Source organism: Pollicipes pollicipes, unplaced genomic scaffold (assembly GCF_011947565.3).
Source record: "Pollicipes pollicipes isolate AB1234 unplaced genomic scaffold, Ppol_2.1 Scaffold_5724;HRSCAF=6776_pilon_pilon_pilon, whole genome shotgun sequence".
Lineage (NCBI taxonomy): Eukaryota > Metazoa > Arthropoda > Thecostraca > Pollicipedomorpha > Pollicipedidae > Pollicipes > Pollicipes pollicipes.
Window position 1 is genome coordinate 43,232,956 of NW_023596746.1, and position 25,340 is coordinate 43,258,295.

At 49.9% G+C, this 25,340-nt stretch overlaps 1 protein-coding gene across 2 annotated transcripts; it reads right to left on the reverse strand.

Moving 5' to 3' along the window:
* Nucleotides 1-1,154: 1,154 nt before the first annotated feature.
* On the reverse strand, nucleotides 1,155-14,175 carry LOC119103561 (uncharacterized). Of its 2 annotated transcripts, XM_037227142.1 has the most exons (8): nucleotides 14,111-14,175; nucleotides 12,413-12,504; nucleotides 11,449-11,575; nucleotides 5,482-5,655; nucleotides 5,024-5,162; nucleotides 4,282-4,446; nucleotides 3,806-3,934; nucleotides 1,155-1,692 (listed from the first exon to the last, which is right to left on the reverse strand). In XM_037227142.1, exons 3-8 carry the CDS (start codon nucleotides 11,573-11,575, stop codon nucleotides 1,587-1,589), a joined length of 840 nt encoding a protein of 279 aa, XP_037083037.1. In that variant the 5' UTR covers nucleotides 12,413-12,504; nucleotides 14,111-14,175; the 3' UTR covers nucleotides 1,155-1,586. The 2 variants fall into 2 exon arrangements, with proteins under 2 accessions (XP_037083037.1, XP_037083038.1); XM_037227143.1 differs by lacking the exon at nucleotides 12,413-12,504 and having other exon boundaries at nucleotides 14,111-14,174.
* Between the last annotated feature and the right edge of the window lie 11,165 nt (nucleotides 14,176-25,340).

Genomic DNA, 25,340 nt, shown 5'->3' on the forward strand with positions numbered 1-25,340 from the left:
CGATATTTATTGTTGGCCTTCATTTTCGGACGGCCAATGGAATAACAGGATTTCAACGACGTTATATGGCGTTATTATGACGTCGTGGATGCCTGGATGACCTTTCAATAATCACTCCGGAAAAGGCTATACATCTCCACGAACGTTTAGCTCAGAAGCTTGAGAGGTTTAAGACAGGGCTGTGAACTGCACCGATTATTTTCAAGATTATTTCAGCCCAACCCCCTGCACAAATGTGGAACGCTCCCTTTAACCACGGGTTCTCAGTTATAGCCTGCCCCTGCCTGGTTACTGCTTGCTCTAGGCTCCTGGGTATCTAGGCAGATACGGAGAGAAGACCAAGGGGCTGTTGGGGTGTTTGAGGCGATCAAAGATCCTGCATTCAGTTGGCCTTAAGACGCGTTATGCAGCCAAGGATTTAAAAGCCGATAATGGTCAACGGACAGCGAAAAGTCCGCAGTGATGTCGAGCCCTTATACCGGGACGGGGTTCGGAGGCGACGGGACGGAATGATGCGTCCCGGGATGGTCGGCGACAAAGCTCTGTAGCGAAGGAGCGCATCCCGCTTCCAAAGGTAGCAAATTCTAGGACAGCCAGCCGCGAACAGCGCCATTGTGACCTGGCGTTGAATATGCCGTTTGCAATCTGCCTCTGGCGACCCACGGGGTTCCTTCATCCCTCGCCGGTGCGCCGTACCGACTTCATGCCAGCTGTTAACCTTCCCTTCGAACATAGAGGTATATATGAGACTCGTCCAATGAAGTAGTGGCCGTACAGTTGAATACACATAAAGATGACTGGGTTCCTGTAATTTTCCGATATCTGCAAGAACAAAAAAACATGCAAACAAACAAACAAACGGATAGCAGCGTGAGGCAGCAGAGCATTCGGCACTAAAGCATTTGAATGCACCGAAGACCCCAAACGCTGCGCAATGCGTACTTTCGGCGAGTTTGATAAGCACTGTCGTCAAGAAACGCGGAGCCTGGAACGCCCCGCTATCTGGCGATAAACCATAACAAATCGGAAAGCACCGTCTGGCAGATGTGTTTATGCTTGCTCCCAGTATTGCTGTACACTACATCAGTGCGGCCAGGTAGGCCACTAGAAGCACACCACCTCCCGCACTGTTGCACACATATACGAAACCGATGTCAGGTGACTATGTATATTACCTGAAAGCTAACTTCCAGCCAAACAGACTTTCGTAAACGTCCTTTTGCAAAAATGAAATACACAAATATCTATCAGCCTCAAATATATTATCAAAGCGCGAGTAAAAAATCAACAAGCCCGTCACATCAAGCATTTCACCCCCACACCATAAACATCCTGAAACGTAACTGTGCGGTCACCTCTGTCCCAAAATAGCTAGGTGCCCACAACACGCATGGAATGGGTAGTGCACACCCGCAGCCCCCTGCCATTCCCGCTGCGTTGACAACACACTCCTGCCCGCGGCTCGACCCAAGCGGGGGCGCGCGCCGTGGCTGCAGCACGCCACTGGGGGGACACATCGGTTTAGGTTCGGATTGTAGTCCGATCCTGCAGGTCTGACGGTAGCACAGCCCGCACTGTATCCGGCCTCAGAAACCCTTCTTCTTTTGCGCGGCCTCCCTCTGCTTGGACACGATTAGCATCAGAATGTAGGCGACAACGGCTACGCCAGCCACCACCTGGAGCGCCAGCATCCTGAAAACGGGCTCAGATGCGTTACCGCGCCGACGGAAAGCATACAACTGGCCGTGCCAGCCGTGCGTCAGGACTCGAGTGGGTCGTGCATGTCGCTGAAAACGTGCAAGCTGTAGGACAAATTATATTAACATGCACAACATCGCAATGGCCATGGCTGATTAGAAAATGGGAAACGCGATGCAAATGACATTGGTTTCTTCAGTACTTCCGCACATAAGTATAACTTACCAAGAAGCTGGTGCCCTTTTGTGGGGTCGTTAGCTGGGTATATTTTTGCACAGAACATCACATAAGCCGACGTCACTCGCACAATACCAATGTCACTCGTACGATACCAACGTCACTCGCACAATACCAATGTCACTCGTACAATGCCAACGTCACCCGCACAATACCAACGTCACTCGCACAATACCAACGTTACTCGCACAATACCAATGTCACTCGTGCAATGCCCCTGTGATTATCTGTACACGTTGCAGCTCAGTGCGCTCGAGCAGCTACAGTAATTGCAATGCAACGCTCATGATGGTAGTTGACTGCCAGTTTCTATGCGCCACGTGTTGCTCGTAACGCATCCCTATCACGAAGGTCACACTTTCTCCTTTTAAAGGGAGTAATCCCACTTGTTTCTACTTTTCACTTATTGTCACATCAGACGTATACCATTTGATCGGCAACACGTTTCTCGAAATCCTTCCAGGTACCTCAGAATCTTTATTTGAAGCAGCCCACCCTGGGGGTGAAATTTCATTTGACTATATCCTCACCAGTATGACAGTAATACAATTAATTTGCTTCGCTTTTTCAAACGGGTGTATTCGGTAAAGTCTGAAGCGCACCGATGTGCCAAAATGTTTGTGTAAGAAACGCTACGAAAGTTTGACACACTCTATTCAGATAAGAAACAAAAATAAAGCTACTTTACCCGTGCATTCAACGAGACATACTACGGCTTGGATTACTCCCTTGTGGCGTCTGTCAACGCGGCTCTTCTCGAGGCGCACTTCGACTTTGGGAATGGGAGTCTCACACGACCCATGTGACGCACTGGTTCAAACTTCAACCAATGCGCTTCTCGTTAACAAGCCCTTGCCCGGTGGTACAATCACAAACGTTTTTGCATTCACACCAGTGGAGTTGCGCATGCTACACGACGGCGGTCGTGACTGCAGGGAAGAAGCGTAGTGTTGCTACAAAGCGTTGACAACGTGATTTCAACTAAAAAATAATTAAAATGGATATGTTTATCATGCCTTGACAGTGCTGCAGTGACACTATCCAGTGCTATAATTAGACTAACTAGTCCTGAGGTTTCACCACAGTATGTTTTTGAAATATGCCCCAAAGGCGTGACACTCCCTTTAACAAAGATTATAGTTGGTCTTTTATTCTCATGCCAGTTGTTCCCAAGCATCTATCTGTTGAGTTGTTTTTTTACATAATAACACACATTCAACACGTGCCCTCACCTGCGCATTCTAGGCGCGATAACTTAAGTTGCATTACTTGCATTGCTATACTGATTTTAGGAGATTTTACACGTGGGATATTTGTCTTCGTCAAAACTCCGATTTTGAAAAGATCGCAAACTGGTACCGCCCGCGCTGTGCATCTGTTAGGGCATTCGGATGCACGCCTTTCGTAAGCCAGTATCTTTACTCCGCTCCGTTTATCCCGTTCGGGACCAAACTTGTCTCAACCCGCATTCGTCACCTGCTGATAATCACGTGGTTTGAGAATGAGGTTAGAGTAACAACGAGCTCTGGAGCTCGAGCTGCAAACAGCACAGTTGATTCTCAACCCGTCTTTCAAACAGCACTGCAATTGGTCAGCTGGCGAAAATCTACCCATCTACCTTTTTACAGATTTGCTTTTTGTGACGACTTCTTCACGAAACCCTTTTAATGTTCACTGATAGCCGTAAAACTGGGCAGCCAAAGTTCGCTTATCAACGAGGACTTTGCGGGTCAACAGTTCTTTTTCTTGAACATCTGACCCCGAAATTGAAAATATGAAGTCATGGATCTGAACTACTGCCAGTGACAGGATCGGGGGACGCCGATTACGGGACTGGCGCCCACAGCGGGCAGGCGGCGCCCGAACTCACAGCGGCGTCTGAGGCAGCTCCGGCACGGGCCGGCTCGGCGCATCCTTATACAGGCCGACGGCGAACGCGCTCAAGCTGGTCAGATCCAGCCTGCTCACGTCGTACGTGTACACAACGCCCTGCCGGAAACTGGGCACACAAGAACATCGTCAGCGCTGTCTCGCGCCCGCGGACCACTGGGGCGTCGAGCACACCTGACACACACAAGACTAGCACGCGGATTATCAGAAACCGTAACAGGAGCCGAAGCTGAGCCAAGTCCTGGCAGCCTGTAAACTATATGCAGATAATGTAAATCTGCGACCAGCTCAATGTTCGTAACATGATATGGGCTGGATATAAAATATCATGAACGGTGATTTAAAGTATAAATTAAAATATAATGAAAAAACGGTGATTCAAATCTGGTTTAGAACTTATACATCCGCAGGTAAGCCACCGATCAACCATGCGTCAACAGCCGTCCGGTTGCTCACAACAGGATGGTCATCTGGGTGGGGGCGACGCCAAATCGTTTGGCCGTCTCTCGTCCGTCTGTCTCCGAAGAGACCTTGGCCACCATCACGCGGTTACGCAGCTTGGCCGCGACGCCCTGCAGGCGTGACTCCAGCGCCTCACAACGGTCGCACGACAAACCATGGCTGCAAGATGTGGACATAAATTAGCATAAATCAGCATGTTGACATGGCTGTAGATTTGACAGCACCACACATAAATATCTGCGCTACATATAAATATAAATATAAATATACATATATACATATGTATATTTATATACAATATATATATACATAAACAATATATATATATATATATATATATATATATATATATAGAGTGTGTGTGTGTGTGTGTGTGTGTGTGTGTGTGTGTGTGTGTGTGTGTGTGTGTGTGTGTGTGTGTGTGTGCGCGTGCGTGCGTGCGTGCGTGCGTGCGTGCGTGCGTGCGTGCGTGCGTGCGTGCGTGCGTGCGTGCGTGCGTGTGCGTGCGTGCGTGCGTGCGTGCGTGTGCGTGCGTGTGTGTGCGTGTGTGCGTGTGTGTGCGTAAAAGGTAGCGGCAGCAGAGAGCGCCGTAAAACGACACACCCACAATTCAAGCGGTGGGGAGCGGCTGACACACAACTAAAGCAGCGGGGAGCGGCTGACACACTCAACTAAAGCAGTGGGAGCGGCTGACACATTAACAACTAAAGCGGCGGGGAGCGGCTGACACACTCACAACATCACCAGCCAGTCGCCGGTGGTAGCGCCCGTCGAGGCTTGCGTCAGGTGCTCGAAGCTCGCGTCGTTGAGCGCCACTACGCGCGGCTCCCGGTTGGTGGTGACGAACTCCGCAAACGCGTCACCCAGCAGCGGCCCTGGCGCCAGCACCAGCCCAACATGACGCCACCAGCAGTACAAATGCATAACATACGCCACGATATTAAGCCCCAGTTGCCCATCATACTTTTTTAAATGTCATCGCAATTTTAGGACTCCCACTCGACGAATGCACGCCCATTTGGCGAGGCAGTAGCGCAACAGTGCGCAGCTGTCGCAGTACGGACTAGCTGACAAAATGAAAACTAAGGCTGCGTCAATACCCGCTAAAAATCAGGATAAAATGTGATCCTCCCACTGGAACCATAGCTCCAAATTTATTGCCTTAGAAATAAACAACAAGAAGGATTGACCTACCTTCGTAAAGCACAGGAGCATGCCCGACGAACATCACCAGGGCCGGTACCCGATCAGCGTACCGAGCGGTAATCTTCTCGTCCTGCACAGAGTACGCCTGCACGTCCAGAGATGGCAGCACTGAGCGCAGCTCGTCCGCTGCCGCAGGACACGTGCTGCAGCCACTGGCTTTCGCTGAAGCGACACGGAACTGAATCAGGCATGCGTTGATTACTGTCGTCAATTTGACGCCTACTAGTTCGTCGATGAGGAATCACGTATTCTGCCGTTGTAAGTACCAAGCCTTGTTCTTATTTTACCACTTCATGAAATGCAAGCAAGGCTGGGTAATTCTACACCCGCCTCCAAGCACCCTTGCATCGACTTCTTGCAATATATTCAGACGACGACACTTGTGGCAGAAAGCTACTATTGGGCTCTCAATCTACTTTTTCCGAAACATTTCTTCAAAATAAGTGAATGCTGAGCATCATGAAGACCTAGCTTCTTAAGAGCGAAAATCAGCCAACGTGTGCTACAATAGTGTGTAGTAATGCCGTCCTCACACACATGGCACCCACCAGCGAGGTGTAACCATGCTGGCGTGTCGAATGCATCGAAGTAATGCATACAGAATAACAAACTCTTCTTATAAAAGACCCAGAACACGAATGCGATAGCTGCGTACCTGTACGAAATTTGCGTTCCCTGAGGTTATTGGCGCATTCGGTTCGTCAGGATGGTACACAATACATGTGACGTAACGCGTAATCTATGCCATCTGCCTCGTTGTAACAGATTTAAGCCTAACGGCAAAGATTCCATGCATCGCCCAGGAAATTCTATACCGGATGTACTGGATCCTTTCAGCGTACCTCGGCGCCCTAAGGCAATTACGGTGTGAACGTTCCAATTACATATGGCTAGAGAAACGGACCATGTGGCATACAACGTCGCCAAATACGTCATATGAGTCAGCCACTGCATTTCTTGATTTGTCTTAAACATTAAGATCGATTTCACCGTTCCTTTGTCACAAAATGATAACGGTGAAGCAACTTTTCGAAATCAGTGGAGTGAACCAACATTGACAGGTTGTACATTTATCGAGCGACCCTAATCACTACACGTCACGAGCGCTCTCGTAGATATCCCGTTCCGCATGAAACGAAAACACCTCATATATTTCTAACCCAGGGTAATAGATACCAGGCCAGGCGAAACGAAGTCCGGTATATAAATCGCAGCAAAATACTAGACACAATCTAGATGTGCAATGCAGACTAAAGTGAAGTTTATGCTAAATACCTTGGCATCCATCGCACTGAAAGCATCTATGGGCTGTTATAAACAATTTAGAATATTCCAAAACAGACCAGTCCAAAACTTCTCAATCATTTCGGCTTCGAACACACGACCTCCATTTTTTGAAGCTGGCCCTACCGATTGAGTCACTGAGACCATGCCACGTATCTCGAACGTTGGCAAATTGACGGAATACCATGCACGACAACTTCACCCGGTAAACCGCGCGTTTGGCTCCCCTTGACAAAAAAGATCAGCACGCGCCCGGGTGGTCGACTAGATATCTTTCACGCGGGCGGAGGTCAGTTTGGCCCCGGCTGAGGTCTCCAAAAGTAAGAGAGCTAGAGACACCAAATTCACAGGACGGGTTGGACTGTATGTCAACTCATTTGAGCTAAAATTTCAGGATTCCAGGTCATGACCTTCATGTCAAATAAGGTCAAACAAGGCCAGGCTACAAATTGGTGTCAAAAAGTGTCTCCAGACCTCTTCATGCAACAGCCGTGAACCAAAATACCTGTTCTAGGCAAAAGGTCACTGGTGTTTTTTTCAGACCAGTGACCTATTTTGACCTTTGGGAAGTCATGGTGACCAGAATCCTACGAGGTTCTTTGATTGCCGCATTTGAATGGGCGTGAAGGATTATGCTAGCCGGTATGCTCCTAAAGATAAACTGTTGACCCACGCCATTCTGGGTCAGTGACCTATTCTGATCTGAAACATGTCCATGGAAGATATTCGTTGCGGGCCTTGTTATGAAAAATTCGAAATGAACGCCAGAAATCACCTCGTATAACAGCCCCTCGAGTAAAAAAAGGGCTGGCTTAAGCGTCGATCTGATCTTCACGCCTAGCCTTGGGTCAGTGTAATTTGTTGCATTGCCTAGGAAACGATCTCCGAAATGTATGACTTCGTCTAGCACTCCTTTGCCGCATCAGATTAACCAATTCCCTAGAGATTACCTTCGCTGACAGCCACGGCATGACTCTGACCTGCCACAGGTCAGCGACCTTCGAAGTTACATATGTTGTACCGGAGTGCGGTGTGGTGTCCGGTGCTCTACTGTCGGCGGCGTGCCCGCGCCATGCACCGTAAATCGTGCCACTCCTCACGGCCGCCGACGCGGCGGGCTAGTCTAAGTCACGTGGCCTCGACCTCCGACCAATCAGCGGCGCCCCATGGTGGGGCCGGGCAGAAGTCAGGCACGGGACACGGACGAGGGGTCAGTCGGGTCCTGGCTCCCGAATGACGAGGTAAGGGGTCTGTATGTCTCTGATCTCTTTTTGACCCGCTGGAAGCAGCAAAAGGGTTGGTGCCCTACCTCACATACGGCCGATGGCTCGGGCCACTCCCCGAGGGCCACAATCATGTCTTACCGCCAAGCCCTACTGGAGGCTCAATGGCGATGAGCTCCGTTGCCCCCCCCCCCCCTCCCCCCCGGAAGATGTCGTGCACATATCATACTGTGCCTGTAGTATAGCAGTGTGATTGGAGTGAGTTGGCGCGGTCCCCAGAATAGCGTGGATGAGTTGGAGCGCTGCCTGGCATGGCATTGGCGTCAGAGGTTTGAGATCTGTGCTTGCTCATTATCGTATTGTTATTCTACACCGCTCAGTATTTGCTGCTTGGGAACGCCGTGTCACGTGCATTTTTTCTTCGTTGGTCGCTCCGCGGTGAATTGCAAACAGGACGATGCAGGACGACAGGGAGAAGCGAGCGACCCATAGTCAAGATGCCACACCAAGACGGCTGGACCCAGACCAGTATGATCCAGGTGTGGTGGTTTCGGAAGCCACGCATGGCGGTGCACCTGCTCAGTAGGGAGACATGGCGGATCCGAAGACCGTGCAGGACCAGCTGGATGCCTTCATCGCAAAAATGGAGGTCATGTAGGCGGATATGCTGGTTTGCGTGAAGGGCATTGAGGACAGGTTGCCAACTGCAACTGATTCGTCGGTTGTTATCATGCGGAGGTTCCCAATGAAGATGTCGGCATTCCTACTGTGCAGCAATCCCCAGCCGAGGCTCAGCCGGAGCGGATGGTGATTGTAAAGCCTCAGGAGTTTGGTGGCACGGTGCCGTGGTCCGCTTATTGGACGCAATCTGAAATGATTGCGTCAAGCAACCAGTGGTTAGATTCTAAAAAAGCTGCGTGCATGTCGACAAGTCTGAAGGGACAAGCCCTCGAGCTACTGGGCCATCCATCAGTCGACAGCCAGGAGTTATCAGAACCTCGCAGGAGCTTTGGAACAGCGCTTTGGATCCGCGCACCAAGATCAGTTGTCTCGAGCTCAGCTCAGAGCCAGGGTCCAAGAGACTGGCGAACCTTTACCCACGCTGACACAGGAGATCGAGCGGCTTGCCTAATAGTCTATCCCAAGGCGGAGGCAGCTTTCAGAGCAACCACTGCATGCGACCAGTTTATCGACGCCTTACAGGGCGTCAATGTGCAGATGGCTGCGAGGCACGTTGATATTCAACATGCACTTGCCGCTGCCTTAGAATATGAATCCACCAGACACGCAGCGAACCACGCGAGTTGTGGTACGTTCTCCGAACACGGATACCGCGGTCGGCAGAGCCAGGTGGAGGAGCATGGCATCCAGGGCAGGAAGTTTCTCCAAAAGGTCTCGCATCAACTGGAACAACTGGAAGCATTCTCGCGCGCAGAGGAAAGACCTGGTAGACCACCGGGATTCAGAACAGCCTCGACGCCCTCGGGGTTGGGACCCTGCTGGAACTGCGACCAAATGGACCACATCGAAAGAGACTGCCGCAAACCCAAGAGAATAACCGCCTCGGAAGTCGAGCAACTCTGGGCACCAGTAAGGGCCGACCGGAGGGAGCGACGGTCGGCCACACCCACGTCTCCCAACATGTTCCACATGCGGTGCCGCAGCCGGATGGACAGCACTCAGGTGGCCGACACCCTCAACGGAAACCACTGGCCAATCATGGCTGATTCAGGCTCCAATCAAACTACATCAAACCATACTCCGCAGGGACGTGCTCGGCAGACAGGATTCGCCTGCAGCCACAGATGAACTCAGCGATGTCACTGGAGAGCGCTCAGCTTTACGGGGGTCGGTGCATGTTGAGCTAAAAATCGGCGAACCTGCATCAATACATCAAGTCTATGTACCAAACAGCCTAGCAGAGCCGTGCATTCTTGGGCTGGACTATCTCAGTCAAAACATATGCGTTCTGGATATGTCAAATATGAACATGGAGATCAAGTGCAAACAACTGTCCGTGACCGTTGGTATACCGGAGGGGGGTAGAGTGAGGGCGTTTAGGGTCAGCGTCAGGAAGCCAGTCACGATACTCCCACACTCCGAGGCTTTGGTCACATACCGGCCCGTGGAAGCGGCGTTTAACGTCCCTGGAATGACTGAGGCTGGAGATGGGCCGAGACCGGGGCTGATGGCCGCTCGCACGCTGGTGGACACCAGGAAACCGTGTTTTCCGGTTCTTACGGCCAACCTCACGGACAAAGCAGTCCGGATCAAATCCGAACAGACGTGAGAAGCTGCGAGCCAGTGACACAGATCACAGTCTGAGCAGACGTGAGAAGCTGCGAGCCAGGGACACAGATCACAGCCCGAGCAGACGTGAGAAGCTGCGAGCCAGTGACACAGATCTCCGGCAGCTACACGAGATAAAAGGTGGCGGCAGTGCATGAGCCGATACCACCCCACTGATGCGATCTCGCCGATGGAAGCTCTACGGAGCTGTCTCTGGGGGAATGCGAGCGCACAGGACAGCTGCTCTTGGATTATTCTGATGTGTGTTCCAGCGGCGACCACGACCTTAGGAACACACACCTGACAGAACATCGGATCAACGCCGGAGAACATTAGCCCGTCAAAGCATTTCCTCGACGTTTAGCTATACCGAAAAGTGCCGTACCTGAAAGAATGATCGACAATACGGCAAGGCAGGGTTTAATTGAGAGAAGCACTAGCCCCTGGTCATCTGCCCTAAAACTGGTTAAGAACGACGGACCTCACCGATGCTGCGTCGATTAGAGCCCCGAACAGTGTGACCATGAAGGATTCCTACCCTCTGCCACGAATAGATGATACGCTCGACGCTTTGACAGAAGTGGTTCTCTACCCTAGCCCGTTTTTTTACACCAAACGATCTGCAGCCTTTCTCATAAAGAGTTGTTACAAATAGTTTGTAACAGCTACCAACAGCTATGCAAAGCCTGACGCGGCGTTTGCAAACGTACGCCGCGGAGCGTTTCTGCTGTCAATATCCTTTGGCTGATGCTGTTTCCAACCGATGTCGGCATAAGATAGCCTACCATATTAAAACTGTTGACATTTTGCTGCACAGAGCCGCAGGCCGGGAGCGGGGAAATGCGAAACAATGCGTGGTATCCACATTTTAAGAAGCCAAGATGCAGTGGTCGTAAAATTATAATGCATACAAATCGCTGCAGAAAACACGCTTGCACGAACATGTTATGTACTCGGCTAACACACCATTCACGTGAAATAACGCACAAAAATGCTGGCATATGGGCGAGGGACATGTAGGTGCGGCAAGGCAGCTGTAAAGGAACGCAAAAATCTCAAGCTTTGGCAAAAAAGTCACTTAGCGTTCTCCTTTACGCAGTTACCTGAAATGACCATTCCCAATGTTGAATATGATTTGCGTGCGCGTGAGGATACTCACTGAACAGAACTAACGTTGTCTTGGATTCAAGAAGATGGCTTTCTAACATATCTCCAGCAAGTACGACCAAATCACTGGCCAAAGCTACTCCACATGACCACAGGAACACTGTGTACAGCAGAAGCATCTGAAACAGAAAGAGCTGCAGGTAATGCAATGCCCACAAACATATCTAATGAGTCAGTTTAAAACATTTGGGATAACATGTCTCGCTCACATGTAGAATGCAACATGGCAACATTCATGGGTATTTTGACACTGTACTCATGGAAATGTTGGATCAGAGGACAAAGCATAAAATGGCCATATTTGGTTCATTATTTCATTTACCCTTGGCATGACCCAAGGACAGAATAGGTTATTCACAAGCTTGCTGGAAAGCCTAGCTATGACTAGTTTTGACTTAGTCTGACCCAAAATTACATGCAAAGTGGAACTTGCTGAGGTGTATATGATGACTCATTTTAAACCAAATCATAATTGCATCATTGCACCATTGGTTCGGATAACATCATGACATCAAAGATCTGACCAGAACATCAGGGCAGGCATCCTAAGCTCTTGCAACATTGGCATGTGCCACGTGCACCATGCCACTGGGTGTGTGTCAACATTTAAGCTTACACATTTTAAAGATGTGTATGGAGATTTTCACGCCCATATTTAAAACAAAACAACTTGGAATCATCTCAATAACATGAGCAGTGCTCACCAGAGAAATGTGAGCTTCAAATGTTTTAAGATTTAGTTTGAACCATTCAAATGGATGGGTTACTCAAATCAGAGGTCATGCTAATCAGTGCTTGTTGCAGACAAAAGGAAGAATTTGGTGGTGAAAGTTAAACCTGCTGCGTTGCTGGCCAAGTCCATCCTGCTCCCTGATCTTGCCTGACCTTTAAAGCTACTGATGCTGCTGGACACAAGTCCTCCCAGTTAAAGGTAATAGTGAGAAACTTGAACTTACCCTACTATGGATGGGTGGAGCACAAAGCACACACTCTAGCCAGTTCAGCTATTGGGATGAACAGAACTTGCTGGAAAAGCTGGAGAAAAAACCTGGACAAAGAAGGGCAACACATACAAGCATCATTCTTTCTGAGTGACTGCACCATACATATATGCACATAGTGATCACGATACACAGAACATCATAATGGTAAAACCGAAACCATCTACCATGCCAGCAAATCCTCACATTGCTTGAGACCAAGGATGTCAACTGAAGACAAGTGAAAACTAGGCCAGACAAAGCAGGCCATATGGTTTTAAAAATAGTGTAGTTTTGGCATGGGCAAAGCTAACAGGAAGTAAGAGGGTAGTTGCCCCCTTACTGATCAACTCAAAGCAAACTGCAAAGGGCAACAAAATTGTGTTATGCATATTTCTCCTGAGAAATCTAAATGCAAATAATGACAAACTTCCTCACAGTTTTCAAAATGACTATCAACCCCAGACATCCAAGACCTAGCAGCCCTAAAAAGGACCCAACCCACATAAAAAGGTTGCATTCAACAAGTGAAGAGAATTCTGGGAGCAAAACAGCAAAAGAAACCTTAACTCAAGGTCCAAAGCAAGCTCTGGGGCTCCACCAGACTGCAGGATCACTTAGACAAAGCTTTCCCCCAGGACAAAGCTGTTTTGACATGGAAAAAGTTACCATAACTTGACAATTTGTGAAAGTCCTCACAACATGCCTGTTTTTCAGCACCTGGAAAAGTAAGCACCATGTCCATCAAATTCAAGAAGGTGGTATGGTTTGCTGAAAAAGCTAGACCAAATACAAGACCGAGTTGTATTTCAGCAGGTTTACACTCACACATTTCATACAGGGAATTAGATGTTTTGATTGCCTATCATGAAAGGTATGGGTATGTGGTCACCTAGGCATCAATGGGGCATGTTATCAGGGCTGCAGTTAAGTGCAAAATAAGTTTGGGGAAGGGTGCTGCAGGAGTGAAAAAATGACTCAACCTAACACTTAGATCCAAAGAAAGGTTTCTCTCCAGATTTACCCATTTTTCTCAAAGTTGGGTACTGGAGTCTGTGTCATGGCAGCTGAAGCACCCTAAGTATGAAGGAAACCTCACCCTTGCATCTTGCTCATGGACACATTACCTATTCACATAAAATACTGTTTATTATTGGGAAGTTACATCCATTTATCAAGGCATTAGGTGCCTAGTTATGGATGAAGATATACCAGTATGAAGGCCTATAATGACACCATAGCCATACCAAGGCTGTCAACAAAGAATCCATTTTTTTTTGTTCTATCCATCCCACACAATGGGATGTCAACAAAAACCCATGCCACACAGCACACTGAAGCTCATGTTGTGTGCACCATACTAAGTCCAACCAGCTTGAACTGACCCCACATTGCTTAAATGTTGGAATTTTTGAGCATTTTTCCTTGAATGAACTTTGGCAAATCGCATTTCCCTGATACCTTGGCATTGTCTTTGCCGACATGTCGCTGCTACGCCGAACAAGTCCGGTGTAATGTGTATTTTCTGCAATCTGGATACCTAGTCCCGGTGTGTCACATGGCAAACAAAGCACCGCGGGTTTCCCCTTTTACACGCTGTTGTATTTGAAGAACCACAATATCTGATCGCAGAAAGCGTCATAAGACAACATGCGAGAAAATGTAGTTGCTTACTTTATTATACACACTCCCACACTACGCTCATCCAACGCGCGCCTACCACCGCCCGCTCTTCCCTCCTTCCGACAAGGTTATGCAAGTACGTTGGTGTCATTCCATGTTTCGGCACATATTCCCTGAAGTATTTTTGTGACGTCAATGAAAAGTCGGGCACTCTCGTGCCTTTTGGAGGCACGGGCTCTGCGAATTTTTAAAGTTTCACATGCACATTTATTCTACACGATTGAAGTCGCATGGAACCACATATCACGTACAAAAATGTCGGTGCATCGTAATTTGCATCTCGAATTTTGCTAGGCGTCCGCTCATTGCATCGGTAGCCGAATGCCATCCCAGCCAGCATGTCCAACTGGGACTCATGTGGTCCGAGATGAACAGCCATATGGGGCCCATCCGGGCTGCCTACCTCAGTTCAATGTGGGCATGCCATGGGTAACCAACTGGGTCCCACATGGGCAGCCCACATGGGGTCTATATGGGGCCAAACTAGAAACCACATGGGCTTACCTGGACTGCCGAGTTGGGACCCATGTGGGCATGCCCAGCTATAAAACTGAAAATTTTGAACAGTATTAACTGTCACATGTAGCCAAACCCATTAAAACCTTTGCAATATAACTCTAGATGTGATAACCACACAAAAAGATAATTGAGTTGCAATGCGTCATCAATATCAAACCCATTTTCGTTTCGGGAGTTTTATTGGTGCTCAAGTATCATTTGCTGGCCATGCCGAAAGCCCCGGCTTTGCAGCGCCTAGCTCATCCATACAAAATCCCTCTCCTCCGCTTTGCTATAAGACTGTCCGCTCTTTTTGATGTCACAAAATACCCCATCGTAATTGGATAATGTTATGCTGCTATGGACACAGTTATTGCCCGTGTATATAACTACGGTGTCTGAAATGGAGCTCCATACTATCCATAGTTACTAAAATACAGATTTCTAATTCATTACAATTCGCTCTTTGGAACTATTTACCCTCCATTGCATAACTACCAGCCAGAAACGCAACGTTGAATAGCTTATTTCGTGGCCTTGGGTGGCTGGTCAATGTTCACGTAACAAGCCGTGCTTGACGAGATTGGTTCATAATTTCGGCTTTTGGGCGTTCAGACTATTTTGTCATATGACGATCTTGTTTACTGTTTCGCAACAATTTCATTGCAGCATCACTTGTAGAACAAGATCACGACTTTTTAAGAAGCATTTGGGCAGCGTACATACCATAACCGTCCTTGGCATTTGCCCGCTATTCTGTAATTGACACATTTACGTCACTAAAGCGCAGGTCCCAGCTGTAGACCTAGAACCAATTAATCACATACCACGAATTCGTAAAAATAGAACAAGGCGTGAAATACTTATGGCATTAGCCTATAGTGTGTCATTCTAATGTTCTGCATCTTAACAAAACGTGTGACGCCGATACCTCGAGTCGTTATTTCGAACACTGGGACTGTCGAACAGGAGCGGCCGTTCGGCACCGGAAAGGCGGCGTGTCCAGTACTGCACCGGGGGCGTGTTTGGCACAAGAGAGGCCTCATGTTCGGCACAGGCGTAGCCGTCGTGCACTAGGGCGGCCGTGTATCCATCACGGAAAGGCCGCGTGCTGGGACAGCAGCAGCCATCCAGCACTAGGGTGGCCGTGTTTTCAGCACAGGAGGGGCCGCATGCCCGGTACAGAAGAGGTCGTGTGTTCAGCACTGGAGTGGGTGCGTGTTCGGTACTGGAGTGTGTGTACGTGCGACACTGGAGCGGCCGAGTGTCGGGCACAAGAGAGGCCGCGTGTCCGAGACGGGGCTGGGAGCGCTGGCGCTGGGCTCGGAGCGTTGAACCCTCGTCCGGACTCACCGTTGTCATACAGTGAGCTGACTGGAGAGGGCAATGAGAGATTTGGGGTGGGGGATCGGTCCGAACCCCTGTCGTTTCAAAAATGAGAAAGATAGGGCTTCGCGGGAAAAACAGTGGATGGATCTCAACATCTTGCTATTAAAAATAAGCCACATTTTGCCAGGTCAACAACTCACCCTCCAGAGCTAGGTCAAAGGTAAAACTGCCTGAAAATAGAATTTTTGAACTTCGCGTACCCTTCTTCATGAGATTATGCCCCGTAGCGACACGGAATTCACACAGCCGCACTTCAGCACATATTTACAATGTACGGACGCGTTAATGTAACGGTGTCGGTATGCCACGCGTTCCCCGGCATCGTCGGTCGCCACCCGTCGCCCACGGCAACTGTGAATCGCAGTGCAGTGTTCCTAAAAAGGCAGTAGCTAATCAGAAATCATAACTGCAAGGGATGCGTCAAAACACGCGAAATAAATGCCCAGATGATACCAAAAGTTTGGGCGCGATTGTTGTGTTTGAATTACGATTCGAATACTAAATGCTACGGTACAGTGCGACTGTACAATCAAACGTTACAGAATCGACAGGACGGACTTAGCAGCCGACCCTCGTCCGCGCTACTTCGCGCCACCCAGGAGGCCACCGCCGCCGCCGTCAGCGCGCTGGCAACAATGCATCTCGTGCTGCACAGCTCGTGCGGCTCTCTTGCCTCTACGCGCCGGGCGCCCCTGCGCCGCGCGGCCGCACAACACAATTGTAGGACACGCCGGAGAGGTATTCTCCAAAAACCTTAGCGGGGGGGGGGGGGGGGCGGCTCGCGTGCCAAGCTGATCGTTATTTGAAAGCGCTGGAGGTTGTGCAGCGTCAGCCGGCCTCGGACCTCAAGCGGATCTACGAGACCCACCTCATCGCGGACCCAAAATCAGGTCAGCAGCTGCTGCAGACAAGCCTTGCGACCAGACCATTATCCAGTCTGCTAAAACACAGGTTGGTGCGCGCATTGTATGACAAATTCACAACCCGGCTTAGCACTGGGGAATGGGTGATGCCAGCTCCAATCATGGGGACGGAAGTTCTGACTGCCTGGCCAACGAAGTGGCAGTTTTGGACTAGGCCACTAATGCCGTCAGCCCGACCAGGGCGTACTTAACATAACAAGCGCTACGGGGGTGTAGTTTGCTATCCAGTTGGGGTTTGTATATCCTAACCAGGGATGTAGTTTACTTTCTTTAATTGTCCCTTTTATTCTCACTATATTCTATTATTCTCATTATCATATTATTATTGTATTATTCTAACATTCTCACTATGATATTATCATTTATTATTCTCACATTCTCACTGTTATTCTCACTATTCATTATTTTCTAGGGCTTAGCTCCCCAAACAAATTTTGAAAAGCTACGCTCCTACTGCCAACTGAAAAGAAAGCGGGCCAAAACTGGGGAGGCAACAATTGTAATTGTAGTTCAGAGGCAGGTTCAATCATGATTCTTTTCGCGTATTTCTTTCTACCCCCCCCCCCCCCCCACTACTCCCTCACCCCTATATATTTTGCAAAACTGTCTCCCTGCAGCCGTGAATCTACCGACAGCATGGTTCTACAAACACCTGGAAACAACATCATTCTCGTTATGTGACGCCATCGTGCAATCAGCTGGAAGCGGTGGCGACCCTCACCATCTTAGGATAATCACTATTATTACCGGCGCAGGGTTCACACTTCCTAACATGGCCTCGATAGATGAAATTTGATGTGAAGCGCATGCAAATTGGTATCAGCAGATACCAAATAAGTTGTGAACACGTCTTGCACCTCAGATTGGCTCTACATCCGAAAGACTAACGATAAAAGGTTTTTTTATATCATGCCTGTTTAAATCTTAGGTGTGACGGCCTATATCAGGGGCCCACGCCGATACTCAGCCTCTTTCTTCAAAGTCACCGCTCCTCTCAGCAGCAGAAAGCCCTGGGTGAATTCTTGACGTGTGGCTCCAACGTCCTCCGTTGACCTTTTAAAGATGGTGTTCAACATTTTTATGGAGTTTTGAATTCGAATAGATATAATGAAGGTCATTCAGTGCAGTCACTGCCCTACCCTTCCTAAGGCATAGAGCGTTCTAGCTTCCAAGCTGCACGCCCACGAAGATGTGCAGGCTATCTCTGGGAGACTTTTTCAGGGTCACCAGGGCATCTATGACGTTATAATAGTGTCATCTAAATCCTGTCATTCTGCTGGGCAAGCGGCAACCAAGGCCAATACAACAAATATTTGTCAAGTCATTCGTTCGTGAGCCCGATTTCCAGATATAACGGCCGTCGGTTGATTCGTCATCAATGTTGGGCAAGGTACGATGACGTGATCAAGCAATTACGTATTGAAAAGTAAATTTACTAAACAGAGAAACTACGCTGTCTAAAGGATTCATTTCCAATGAAAAGTATGCCAATGTCTATAAGAGAGCTTATTTCATCATATCTGATGTTTGCTTCCAATATCTTCAACTGTGGAACATAGCCTCTGAGCGCAGATCCGGTGTCCACAAACAACAAGCCGCCTAGATTGGCAGGGCGTTTCAACATTATTCCTAGGGACACCGTCGATAATAGATCATGAGAAGAGCCGCAGTGCGCCTGAAAGAAAGAAGAAACGGACGATTTGCTACGCTCTTCAAGCTAGTGAGCTTTTCACGACACGAATACAACCAACGCCACCCCACATCCTTGTACGGAATCCGATTCGAGTCCATCTGTCTCGAGCGATGCTTTACCTTAACGACGTGTTGCGGACTGATTACGTTAGTCGCTGGATCTTGTAACCAGTCACGATTCTTCCGACCAGTGACAAGCCTAGTTAATTGGTATTTTATCCTCCTTAGTATGCGAAGTGAATCTTGGCTGAAGGTCTGTAAAAAGCATGGATCTGAGGGGCATTGGAAAAGCGTTGTAACCACTGATTTGTGACGTCAGCACCGGTATAGTATGGTTTGTGCTATACTGCTGTCGTCTACTTAATGCTGTCCCAATTAAAGCTACCATGCTTAGCATCATTTTGCCGCCCAGCTTTCATATACAGCGAAGCATCAATATTTCGAGATGTGTTCTACACAAGCTCAAGCTAATTTTGGGCATTGCTGATTTCCCCACACTGTTTACCTCGTTGTTAGGCAGACAGTTAAGCCCATTTGAAGTGTGAGTGCCAAGTGGAAAAAATTAAATACTGCATCTTTAACTACACTGTGACAAGCATTATTCGGAGCTACAAGAGGTTGACGCGCAGTTAAAGGGAATGTTCCACCCTTGAAGATATTGAAGTAAGCATCAGATATGACAACTAATCTCGCTGAAAGCCATTGGTATGCTTTTTAGTGGAGCTTGTTGCCTTTGACGACAAAATCTCTGTTTTTAGTAAATATGTTCCTCAATACGTCATTGCTTGACGGCATCAGCAGGTGTGTGTAAGAGTATTCCACTTGAAATTCCTGAATCTCCAGAGAGGTGGCCCACTACCTTGTTGCATGTGTAGCCAAATATTGCTAGGCGCTCGCATCTTGGCCCCTTCTCGTGACGTCCTTGCTTATTTATCCACGAATTCAAGGTGGTTATGTAAGGTGTCAGAGAGCGCCTACGTGCTAGCCAGTGAATGTCTGCGTAGTTTGGCGAGCGCCGCTTAGAGGCACTCGCGTTCCCCTCCTGCCCCAGGCGCCCCGTGCGAGGGACGCGGCCGCGGGGGCCAGGTGAGAAGGTATAAACGAAGAGAAGAATAGAAGAGCCGCCGGCGCGAGGATGAACGCGCCGGCGGGACGGACTGTGGGGAGTGCCTGTGATGAGCATCAGACGCAGAAGTGACTGAACGAACCGTGTGTATCAGTGAGCTGGAGGCGAGGCACAAGAACAGCAGAACTTACACGTACTTCTATTCGCATACTCGGTTATAGCGCTGTTTTTAGGTTTTCGCTTACAAAGTTTGTCTCCGTAATAACTGTAAAAATGTTTAACTTTTTGTATGATGTAACAGAAACGTAATTCGTGTCAGAATCTGGAAAGCTTACAGAACATTGGTTGGAAGCCAATTACCCACCATTGCATCTAGAAATTGTGCTCACGAACGCCAACGCCATACATGAACACACGATAAATTATTTTGTTGACCTTGAACGCCACATGGCCAGAGGAATGGTTGTTCGAGTCTGTCTCCGCGGAGGTGCACACGAGTCGGCGGTCGGAACTGGACTGTATTTCTGTACCCCGCGAGACGCTCTGCCATCTACCGTTCGGACTAGACACTACTACTCGCATGCTATACTCGGTACTCGCCCCCCCCCCCCCCGCGGCGCACTCGGCGTCATCAGCTTCTTGCTGCCAGCGCGGCGCGAACGCCCGCCGGTGAGCCGGCACCATGTCCCGCGCGGGGGCGTGGAAGAGGATCTGAGCCGGTGATCGACCGTCCGGGCCGGGTGTGTTGCGGTGCTGCAACATGCCTCGCACCCAGGCGCCGTCGTCCACGTGATTTTGTCGCCAGCACCGGCGGATGAGTTTGGCAGCGCATTTTACCGCTGCTTCGGCGCGGCCGTTTGACTGCGGGTAGTGTGGCGAAGACATCTTATGTGTCACGGCCCATGTGGAGAGAAATGCTTTGAACGCCTTTGATGTGAATTGAGGGCCGCCGTCCGATCACAGGAGCTCCGGCACCCCAGCCGTGCAAAAGATGGCACGGACCTCTCTGATGAGGTCGGCGGCGGTGGCGTGGCGGCCGAGCGGGCTATCAATTAGCCAGCCAAAGAATGGGTCGACCGCGACCAGGAAGTGGTGCCCGGCATATTCGCAGAAGTCTGCACAGAGCTGCTGGAACGGCCGGCTGGCTGGTTCGTGATGCCGGATCGTTTCTCTTTGTTGGGCCGGCAGCTCTCGTTGGCATTGCTGACATGCCTTGGTTATGATGTTGATGTCGTTGGACATCCCAGGCCAAAATGCTGGGCGAATTTGACGCTGGCCTTTGTGCTGCGTCTTGGAGGGGTTCAGGGAGACCCCGCGGGCACGGCACCTCGTCAAAAACTTCTGGACTCGGGCGACGTGTTCTTCTTGCGTCTTGCTGAAGATGATGACGTCGTCCACGACACGTTGGATGCCGTCTACGTCCCCGAAGCACTCGTCCATGCGCCGATTGTAATGCCCGCTAATTGACGAGACGCCATAGGGGGTGCGCAGATAGCGGTAGCGCTCGAATGGTGTAATGAACGTCGTCAGGTTTCGGCTGTCTTCGTCTAGAGAGCACTGGTGGTGTCCTTTAGTGGCGTCAAACACGCTAAACCATTTAGCGTCCGACGCTGTGATGGATGCGACACAATCGGCGGACGTGTTTGATTGGTACAGCTGCCGCCTCACGGACCTTTGAAAGGTTTACACACAGTCAAATGCCCATGCCTTCCTTCTTAGGGGCCACCGCGATGGGCGCGCACCACTCATTTGGCTCCGTGACGGGCTCGATGATGGCGTCACGCTCGAGTTTTTCGAGCTCGTGGCGCGGGGGCTCTCTCAGAGCTATCGGTACCCTGCGTGGCAAGCCCACGGCGAAGGGGGTGGCGTCTTCTCGCAGGTGGATTTGGTATTCTTCTCCTGGCATGGTTCGTACTTTGCCGTCCAACACGTCGGAAAACTCGTGAAGTGGCACTGCATTCTCGGTCACGTCGGAAGAGATGTGATCGTGAGGCAGCTCTGAAGCGCTTGGGGGCGGCCCGTCTCCGCCGTCTCCGTCGTCGGAGGTCGGCCATCCGACGGTCCCTCCCCCGGCCGGGCGCTCGTGGCGTCCTGTCTCGTCTCCGGTTTCGGTAGGGGAGGGGGCTGGCTGCGGCGCGGCTGCCTAGCGGCTGCGCCGGGCGGTCCAGCACCCCGACTGACTGCATTTATCTGCCGTGGGTTATTGGCCGGTACAATACGAAGACGGACGGCAGTGCGCCACGAGAGGAGGAGTCGTGGCACTCCTGAGATGACATGCACCGTGTCAGGCGCCGTTACGTCACCCAGGGTGATTCGGACGGGCAGACTCCCGCGCGAGCGCGTCACGTGTCCGTCCACAGCGCGGGGATGGATTCTTTCCATTCACTAGAAAGGCCCTGTGAACTGAAGCCGGGATCTCATATCTTAACGTGCCGAGATATTTTCGGTTGCTCAGGGGCCCTTTACGTGGGTCTCGGTTAACACGCCGACACACGCGATATGCTCATGAGCTCTCTGCATTGGTCTAGGGCGTTTCCAATTCTCTGTCACTTGCTTGCTTATGGCCCTAAACTAATGTCGGGGCCCATCTGATGGCCTGCTTGGGCACACTTAGTCGTTCGTGGACCCGCCACACTGGGCCTTGGGTACTTCTTTTTCTGAATGGGAGGTTCTACGCTCTTGAGGGGGCCTATCTGATGACCTGATCGGGCACATCCGATCTTTTGAGGGCTTCTACATTGGGCCTTGGGCACGAGCTACTTGAGTGGGGTCCTACGCACTTGTCAGGGGCCCACTCTGCTCGCCTCCTCGGCTGCACTGGACTGCTCTGGGGCGCTGCACATTGGTTCTTGGTGTTTGAGTTAAGGCCCTCTGCTCCTATCGGGGTCATCTGATAACCTGTTCGTGTATACTCCATGTTTCGGGGGCCCTCCGCACCGAATTCGGGTGCTTCTTAATTGACTGGAGGGCTGTACGCTCCTGTGGGGGCCCCTTCTTATAAGATCCTCGGGCCCATTCGATCGTGTGGGACTTTTACATCTCGTTTTGAGTACTCCCTTTTGAATGCAGGGCCCTCCGCTCTTTTCGGGGCCCTATTCGTCAACATGCCCAGGCGCACCCGGTTATTCGGGGCCCTCCACATCCTGTCGTGAGTATTTCATATTTGAACGGAAGGCCATGCGCTCTTGCCGGGACCCCATCAGCCAACACGCTCGGGCCCACTCGAATATCCTGGGATCGTCCAGATTGCGTCTTGGTACTTTCCATTTCAATACAGGGCCCTACGCACTTGTCGTGACCCATCTGTCCACCGCTTCGGCCGCACTGGATTGTTCGGAGCCCTATATATTGGATCTTAGCATTTGAATTTAGGGCTATACACTCCTGTCTGGGCCACCTGATAATCTGCTCGGGTATACTCCATCTTTCTATGTCTATACATCTATACATCAACTTTCGGGGGCCCTTCGCATTAGGTTTTTGGTATTTATTATTACAATGGAGGGCCCTACGCTCTTTCTGGAAACATCACCTGTTAACCTGTTCGGGCACACTCGATCATTCAGGGGCCCTCTACATTCGGCCTTGGGTACTTCCTATTGGAATGGAGGGCCCTACGTTCTTGACGGGGACCCTATATGTTAACCTGCTTGAGCGCACCCGATCGTTCAGAGCCCCACGCATTGCGTTGTGAGTATTTCTTATTTGCATGGACGGCCCTATGTTCTTGGCGGGCCCCATCTACTCAGCTGCTCGGGCCGACGGCGGATGCAGAGGATCGGGGGGGGGGGGGGAGGGGGAGGAGGCACGGGACCATGCCCTATGGACCATGCCGAGGTGACAAAGGCTCCGAAGGGGCCCATAACCGGCCGGACGGACGCAGTTGTCTTACAACAAAAAAAAGCAACAAAATCGGATGCTTTTGGGCCTACAGACGACCAAAAATCATTGTTAGCAAAACTAAGGAGCTCATAAGCAAACAAAGTTTATTCTTCGCTGATTGAGGAAGTGTTGCTTGAGGGAAATTTTGCGGCACATTACGCTTTCTGGAGACATTACGCCGTTGGTTGCCTGGCCCTATATGTCCACTTGCCGGATCAGTCTGATCGCTAAGGAACTTTCCACGATGCCCTTAATCTCTTTGCATTTTCTCATAAGGCCCAATGTGCTGTTGGGACGCTATCTGCCTCCATGCCTGACCACTATTGATCCTTCAGGTTTTCCTCCACGGATTCTTCCCATTCGCTCGAAAGGCTCTATACACTTTTTCCGGGGCCCATATGCCAGGACCCATAAGCCAGGGCACACCCAGCTGCTCATGGACCCTTCATATAAGTCTCGGATTTTTTGCTGGTTGCTTGGAGGGCCTTGTGTTGTTGGTATGGCTTTTATAAGGTAAGGCACGGAGACACTCGCGAGGTGGCATGGCTTTTATAAGGTAAGGCACGGAGACACTCGCGAGGGCTCTCTCTCCTTTTTGTCTCTTTTATAAGGTAAGGCACGGAGACACTCGCGAGGGCTCTCTCTCCTTTTTGTCTCTTTTGCGGAGGACTCTTCACTCCTATCGAGGCTCGTGTTGTTAACCTGCCCGTGCATTGCTGATCGCACAGGGGTATTCATTTATGGTCTTGGATTATTCCCATTCGCTCAGAGGGTCCTGTGCTATGGCCGGGGCATTATATGTCGGCCTGCCGAGACACTACCGATCGTTTAGAGGCTCACCACGTTGGTCTTGGGCTCTTTTTGCTTGCTCTGAGAGCCCTACACTTGTTGACGGGAGCCTCTTTGTAGCGGCACCCATGATCGCTTATGTTCCGTCCCTACTGGCCTTGGTGACTTCGTCTCAGAGCAGCAGTCAAATATGCGCCGATGAATTTTTACGCGCAGCTGCCGAACGTAATTTTACCTGCCGCCGACGCCGTATGTGTAATTTGCATTGCCTTTTGAGTGTGTGTCACTTATATTACTAATGCATCACGTTCTTAACATATTTTGAATGCTAGGATATGTTGTACTCTTTTATAACCAAGGAAAAATTATGCATTAGTCATCAGCCATCAGCTGATTGCATCGCCCAGCTGGCTGACCGTAAATAGATAAGTTAAGAATCGAGTCCGCACTTACTTTTGACGGTTGTAAGCGGCCAACTCAAGTTTGTTTTGACTGTTGTTCCGGAACACTTAGCCCCGAAATGGCAGCATTTAAAATGACCTGTAAGAAATGAGCGAGCTTTATGTGCATGCATGCGTAGCACGCCTGTGGCTATATAATAAGGCTGTGCGCAGTAAGATGAGTTTTCGTATTCATTAGATAAATGAATAAGTAAATACGTGGGCCCCAAGCTCCAGCCGGCCCCACAATGTTGTATAGCCCCTCCTTGACGAAATCCTGGATCCGCCTCTGCTTGTTGACGTTGTGGGGTGAAATATATTACCATTGAAACCCATGTAAGGTTATGGGATGTGTGCTGTAATGTTTTGATATGGTCGTCACCAAAACTGTCGGTCAAAAGCATTTTTGGCACCGAGCGTCGCGTGAAAATAGACCTTTTGGTAACCAACCTTATCCACCATGTCGGCGAATTTTACCACACCTGGTTCAAAGAAAAGCACCACATTTGGAAATATTGAAGCAAGCATCAGGTGATGAGATA

Coding starts and splice junctions, on each gene's coding strand:
- LOC119103561 (XM_037227142.1), bottom strand. CDS start 11,575: ATGCTTCTGCTGTACACAGTGTTCCTGTGGTCATGTGGAGTAGCTTTG. Junction 4,447..5,023: donor GGCGACTGGCTGGTGATGTT/GTGAGTGTGTCA, acceptor CACATCTTGCAG/CCATGGTTTGTCGTGCGACC. Junction 1,693..3,805: donor GAGCTGCCTCAGACGCCGCT/GTGAGTTCGGGC, acceptor GCCCGTTTTCAG/GATGCTGGCGCTCCAGGTGG.